Source organism: Pollicipes pollicipes, unplaced genomic scaffold (genome assembly GCF_011947565.3).
Source record: "Pollicipes pollicipes isolate AB1234 unplaced genomic scaffold, Ppol_2.1 Scaffold_7261;HRSCAF=8764_pilon_pilon_pilon, whole genome shotgun sequence".
In the NCBI taxonomy this organism is placed as follows: Eukaryota; Metazoa; Arthropoda; class Thecostraca; order Pollicipedomorpha; family Pollicipedidae; genus Pollicipes; species Pollicipes pollicipes.
This window is the reverse complement of record NW_023597054.1, coordinates 18,240,428-18,247,435: the sequence shown is the minus strand read 5'-3', so window position 1 is coordinate 18,247,435 and position 7,008 is coordinate 18,240,428. Positions and strand designations below refer to the sequence as shown.

The following is a 7,008-nucleotide window of genomic DNA, read 5'->3' as shown; positions in this document are numbered from 1 at the left end:
ATGTGTGAGGGGGGAGAGAGGGGGGGGGGGGATACAGCTAAAAAATGAAACCTTGAGGTGAGTGCGCCGCAGGTGTGCTCGATTTCTTGTGTGTTGTAAGAGAGCATCGCATGTACTCGATTGTTTTATTTTTATACATCTGTCTGAAACTTTTAGCTGTTAGGATTTAATTGCGTACATAATAACACATGCCATGAATTTGTTCCTGTGCTGTGGAAGTCCGGTGTTGTGCCCTGTGCTGTGGCAGTCCGGTGTTGTGCCCTGTGCTGGGAAATTCCGATGTTGTGCCCCGTGCTGTGGAAGTCCGGTGTTGCGCCCTGTGCTGTGGAAGTCCGGTGTTGTGCCCTGTGCTGGGAAATTCCGATGTTGTGCCCTGTGCTGTGGAAGTCCGGTGTTGTGCCCTGTGCTGGGAAATTCCGGTGTTGTGCTCTGTGCTGGGAAATTCCGGTGTTGTGCTCTGTGCTGGGAGATTCCGGTGTTGTGTTCTGGGCTAGGGAAGTTCGGTGTTGTGCTCTGTGCTGGGAAATTCCGGTGTTGTGCTCTGTGCTAGGGAAGTTCGGTGTCATCGCAGTGAGAGATGCGTAAACGTGGAACATAATGCCCTGACGGGTGGGGCAGATGATCGAAGATCTGGGGTCATTTTCCGCTACAGGAAGTTTACTGGCCGCAGTTCTAACTTAACAGCGACATCAAGGGTGAGGGGCGGGGTGAGGGCAGATATCCGCGAACTTTGGCAGGGCCTGTCGCGTACTATGCCCCTTCTCCCACAGATAAAAATCTGACAGCCGATAAAAAGGCAATTCTCAACGAGTTTTGACTCCCCTAACGTTTTGTAAGTTACCGCGCCCGGTGAAGGGCCGGAAAAATATTGCTGTTAATCGTCGTGGGTGTTCCCATGAATGCATGAAGCGACTGGCGCCGTCCTCTCAGTGGTGTTCTTGCAAACGTGCGGTATGGTTCTGCCTGCCGGATTTATCACTGAATATCTTTTTTCAGGTGGACATGACTATTGATCAGTTGGTGACGCACAGAGGAGGAATCAGGCATTACTGCCAAAAACATGAGGTGGAAGAGATTAAGAAGAAAGCGGAGAAGTTGCGAAAAAACAAGCTGGCGCATGTGATACTTTCGGAAGATGAAGCGAATAAATCGGATGGGTCTATTGAAGAAATAGCAAAAAATGAGAGAGTGAACAAAAGAGAAGGCGGAGAAAAGGACAGTGCCACGACTGTGCCTGCTGATGAAAGAATAGCCTTAAAGAAAATGAACGACAAGGTCAAGAAATCTAGTGATCAGCGAGAAATTGACAGATCCGATTTTCAGTTCAGGGAATTCCGAACCCAGACCAAGTATGATTCTGTTGGTGATGCCCTGAGTGTATTCAAGGATGATGAACTTGTTCACAAGCCAGGTTTGTGGATGTTTTCCTTGTTTTGCTCGCGCTGTCGGCACCACCGACGTGTAACATGTCATTACCGAGCGCTCCGAACAAGCCAGCCGGCTAAGTGTGGTGATGCTGCGTCCTTCCACATGGCAGCTTACTCGCATTCAGCAACTGGCATCGCTGCGGCATTGGGCCGTCTAGCATTTGTAGTAGGTGGTTAAAGTTTGAGGCGTTTTGCTTTGAATGGTCGCCACTTTTGTTTGAGTTGAATTTGTTTGTTGCCATTGATAGGTACACTTAATGTTATTATGCCATTAATTCTGCGGATGATTTACTTCTATGAGGACTGCTGCTGCTGTTGGACTCTTATGAAGAGGGCTGATTAAGATACATCTACCATACGAACTTGGAGAAGTTCAAGTTCATGCGAACTCCGTAGGCGTCCATACCCAGCGAAAGCGTGACCTGTCGTGTCGTGTCGACAGGCAGTGACTACCACTACTCGACACACGGCTTCACTCTGGTCAGCGCCGTCCTGGAGGCGGCCACCCAAACGAAGTTCTCCACGCTGCTGAAGCAGATGTTTCACGCACTGGACTTACGCGACACCTTTCTGGACGAGAAACGCGCCGATCGTGCGGCACCGCGCCAGGTGAGCGGCTCCAGCCGGTCAGGCGCGGTTCCAGGGTCAGCGCGCCCGGCCGGCGCCAGGACCCAGCCGGCCGCGACGGCGTGCATCAGTCGCCCCAGCGTCCCCTGAGCTTGGGCGGCTCCAGGGTCGGCGCCAGGGTCCAGCCGGCCGCGACGGCGTGCATCAGTTGCCCCAGCGTCCATGGAGCTCGGGCGGCCCCAGGGTCAGTGCCAGGACCCAGCCGGCCGCGACGGCGTTGTATCAGTTGCCCCAGCGTCGCCGGAGCTCGGGCGGCGCCTGGGTCGTGATGTCGTCCTACCTTCACAGGCGGTGGGCTGCTCGTTAGTTGGGGTTTCTCAGCGGCGCTGCACGCATTACGCATCTGTTAGAGATGCTGTGGACGACGTTTAGCCTTTCTCAATATTAACTCGTCCTTCGGTGTCGTCTGAAGTTCATGCTGTTTGTTTTATCACTTAATCACTTCGGTTCCTCCGCTGTCAGATGGCGGCAGAACAGTGGAATAATCAGACAGACCCGAAATAAGGAGACGGACGGACTCCGTAGACGTACTGGACGTGCGGTATACTCGGAATGGGACACTTAATGGGCAAGTGCAACACCACCACTGACACTGGTCGTCTCTGGCGGCGCAGGTACTACGTGCATGGCAGCGGCGGGCGGCTGCAGAACGCTCCGCACGTGGACAACTCGTGGAAGTGGGCGGGCGGCGGTCTGCTCTCGACGCCTGCCAACCTGTGTCGCTTCGCCGACACCGTGCTGTACAGCTGGCAGGCTGACGAGACGGCCTCGCCGGCCGGCTACCTGAGGCCGGCCACCGCGCGCTGGCTGTGGACCGTGCCGCCGCCGCCGCCGCCGCCGGCGGCGGCGGCAGATCATGCCCGCAACTACGCGCGCGGCTGGCGGGTGCGCCCCCGCCGGGCGGAGCTGGGCGCCGGCCCGAACAGCGCGCTGGTCGCCTGGCACACGGGCGCTGCGACCGGCTGCAGCTCGGTGCTGCTGGTGCGGCCGGCGGCGGCCGGCGACCCCGGCGCGGCCGGCCGGCCGCGCGGTGTGACTGTCGCGATCATCGCCAACGTGGAGGGGATGAGTCTGGCGCTGCTGGCCGAGGACATCGCCCGGCTGTTCGCGGGGCCCGACTGACCGCCGGCGGAGGGGAAGGCTGGGCGGCGCTGCCACGCCGGCCCGTCCAACGCCAGCGAGGACGCCCGACGCCGGCTCTCCTTGCATATCAGACATGTGTGCAAAATGACCTCGGTTGTCGGCCTACGCCTAAGCCCAAATTATTATGATGAGCTTTTTCCTAGTAATATTGTGATGGATCGTGGAAGTGTTTTGAGATTCCTTCTGATTTTTACACACATTTGCATATGTAGTCCGATACAGAAATATATGCCGCCAAGTTCAGCCTGCGTAGTATCTCGATGCGGCTGAGATTGGTCCATGTCAACTCGGGAATGTAGCCGGACAAAAGAGATCGTATTATTCGACCGTCTTCTGGGCTAGATTAATGGCAAGACCAAGGCTGTGGGCAACACTACTGGCGAGACGACAACTTCGTTCAGCTTCGTTTCGTGTCCCACTCGAGTGAGAGGCAGGCGACGCTGCAAAGCAGCAGTAGCTGAATGCGTCGCAAAGCACCAATGAAAGATACAGGCAGACCAGTAGGTTGGAGAAACTTGCGATGTGTTTTTCCTGGAAGCATCCCAAATACAGCTCTACAGCGACCGCAGAGAGGGACCGGTCCGGACAATGTTAGAAGAGCTCTTGACACGCAGATACGGTGACCGCAACACGTGATGACAAATATGTCACATCTGAATGACATAGAAAATATGCACGTCATCGAGCGACCGCATTAAAGACTTGTCTGGAAAGCACGTGCTCAGGGACAGGGTAATGTGCGTGTGACCTGCACGGAACTGCCGTATATTGGGAACGTGACCACATTCACACCGGGTTGCGCCGCAGAACACATGTGTTCTGCATGACACACAGAACAGCCAACATCTCGGAATGGCTCGGTCTTAAAACCACCTGTATAACAGCAAAAATCAACCCAACACAGCTGCCTGCGACAAAACGCGGCCCACTCCCCGCCAGACTGGTAACGGACGTCACGAGCGCCCGGGTGCGCAGGATACACAGTCTGCCTGACTAGACCAAGAGAACCAACCAGCTACACCCCTCCTCTCGACGCACCAGGATACGTGGAACGGCGATACAACCCCTAGCGGGACCTCAGCACCGTCCCAACATGACAACAGGACAGCAGGCGACCACCTTCAACAGGGAACGGACATGATCATCGCTGACTATAGATGCATTCCATGTGAGTTCGTCAGTCTGGGTACCGAGCCCGCGGCACGGAGACAACGAAACCACTGAACCTGCCAGGTAAGCCAAACATCCCTAACCGCGTGCCGAAGCCTCGAGCTGTATTGGCACCGTCCCCTTGGTTAAGATATCCGTACTTGATATATATGTTCTAATAAATTCCTACCCATCGCTAACTAGTATGCATCGCATCGGCCTGACACGTGAAAGCGGCACTTGGAGACGCGAGACACAAAACGCCGCTTAACTAGCGCGCTCCGCATCACCGTGGATCAAGCGTTCGCCATCCCACTGCACAGGCCGTGATGGCACAGGCGGCGTCACCACTCCGGCTCGCCGCGCGCGGGCCGATGTGGCCGCTCCCCGGCGGCCACCGGGCGGAAGTCCTGGCGCGCTGGTCGGCCGGGAGGCAGGAGGGACCGCTGCGCCGCCGTCCCCGCCCGCCGCGGCCAGACGTGGCTGGCAGGTGCCGCACGCCGCGGCCGCCAGCCGGACGCGGGCGGAGCCAGACCACGGCCACGGGATACGGTCGAGGCAGTGCTGCGGCCTGCTCGGAAGGACTAGCTCTACAGCATAGCACCACCACAGTGTGGATCCGGTGCCGGTGGCGAGTCGTCCCCCTCACACGGGATCCGGTTCTGGTAGCACAGCATCCCTTTAGTAGGGGATCTGGTTCTGGTAGTACTGCAGCATGTCGTACGTCCTGCTGCGGAAGCTGAGGCACGAGTTGTTGATGACCTTGGTCATGTAGGCGGCCGCATCCTTCTCACTGCAGGTGGTGGCGAACCTGTCCAGCATACAGGGGCACATGAGTCGACCACGAGGCTTGCGTACTGACCAGTCACTCGATCCCGTCCACTGGGCTGCCAGGCCAGACGATCACGGAAAACGGCCTCGGTGAAGCGCGGAGCTCTGGGGGCCGCGCTCGGGCACAGCCCTGCCAGGAGCCGGCACGCGCCGTCTGGCGACGGGAGGCGGTGGCTGACCGCGCCTCCCACCGCATCAGCGCCAGACAGGGCCGCGCTGGGGCACAGCTCTGATGGGAGCTGACACGCGCCGTCTGGCGACGGGAGGCGGTGACTGACCATCCTTCCCGCCGCATCAGCGCCAGACAGGGCCGCGCTGGGGCACACCCGCGCCCATCGCCTGGCCCCCTACTCCGGCCGCCAGCCTCTCACCTGGCCCGCAGCAGCTTGATGGTCTGACCGCGGAAGCAGGGCAGCCCGGTGTCCAGCATCAGGGACACCAGCGAGATGATGGCCTCGCAGTAAGGCCTGTGGCGCACGCTCCGGTCAGCTCGCCGCCGGAGACGGGCGTCCCCGCGCGGCCCCAGACGGCCTTCCGTCCAGGCGTCGGACCGCCCTCAAGCGCCCTCATGCTCAGGCTGCGTCGCTTGTCAGCTTTGAAAGGTCTCAGAAGTCGTCGGCGTGTGTGCCACTTTGAATGTTGGGCCATCTCCAGAAGCTCCCGGGTGAGATGTAAGACATTCCCCAGGCGACCTCAGGTCACACCACATAGCAGACGTTGCATCAGCCTGATGTATCCCTCGGCAACATCCCCCTCAACGTGTTGAAAGACTCCAGCAGTCTCCAGCCTAGCCCCGTGTCCCACTGCGTGCGAGTGACCACCCTCTCTGCCCAAGTTCTGGCTGACACTGCCCAGAGGCGGTCAGGGAACAGAGCTGATTCGATCAGTGTGCTGGCTGGAGCCTCAAAACGACCAGCCCTCGCGGCGCGGCCGACGCGTGAAGCGACCAGGAGAACCACACACCTGATGGCCAGGTATCCCTGCAGGCACAGCTCCATGAACCACTTGAAGGGCTCGGCGTCCAGCCGGCCGCCCAGCACCATCACCATCTCGGCCGTCAGCTTGATGTCCGGCTCGAAGCCGATGTTGCCGCCCGGCGACGACTCGAACATGAAGCCGAAGTCTGGCGGGGGGCCCAACACACGCGTCACCATCCGGAAATGTCGCCGCGCTGTCCATGTGACGTCACACCGGGACGTGACGTCACACGAACACGAGGCCGAGTCTGGCAGCGGCCCGGGTTCGTGTCAGCGCACAAACAGGCGGCCACACCGCCCCTGCCCCGCGCCATGTCACCACACACGCAGCCGTGACGTTACAGACACAGTCATGACGTCACACACCAGCCGAGCGGAGCAGCCTCGGCCCCGGATACCACTCCAGACGGAGCATCCGTGCACAGTCCCACCCCGGCGACGCCCGCGGCCACTACAGGGACGGGCGTCACGGCACGCGCCGGCCGAACGGTCCGCGGCGTGAGGGGCGGCAGGCCGACGCCTACCGATGTGCACGATGTGGCCGGCCTCGTCGATCATGATGTTGCCATTGTGCCGGTCCTTGATCTGCAGCAGGAACAGTGCCAGCGAGTAGGCCGCCATGGACTTGACGAAGTTCCGCCGGGCGTCCTGGCGGCGGTCACACACGGACGGCGGTCAGTCGGGAGGCGGCCACACACGGACGGCGGTCAGTCGGGCGGCGGCCACACACGGACGGCGGTCAGTCGGGCGGCGGCCACACACGAACGGCGGTCGGGCGGCGGCCACACACGAAAGGCGGGCAGTCGGGCGGCGGCCACACATGAACGGCGGGCAGTCGGGCGGCGGCCACACAG

General features: G+C 59.8%; 1 protein-coding gene across 1 annotated transcript in view; it reads right to left on the bottom strand.

Moving 5' to 3' along the window:
- Positions 1 to 4,824: 4,824 nt before the first annotated feature.
- Positions 4,825 to 7,008, bottom strand: part of LOC119111129 (phosphatidylinositol 4-kinase alpha-like) — a 48,203-nt gene continuing 46,019 nt past the window's right edge. Inside the window, 4 exon segments of the mRNA XM_037234958.1 lie at positions 4,825 to 5,157; positions 5,549 to 5,644; positions 6,141 to 6,300; positions 6,679 to 6,802. Coding sequence (XP_037090853.1) covers positions 5,028 to 5,157; positions 5,549 to 5,644; positions 6,141 to 6,300; positions 6,679 to 6,802 — 510 coding nt within the window. The 3' untranslated portion in view covers positions 4,825 to 5,027.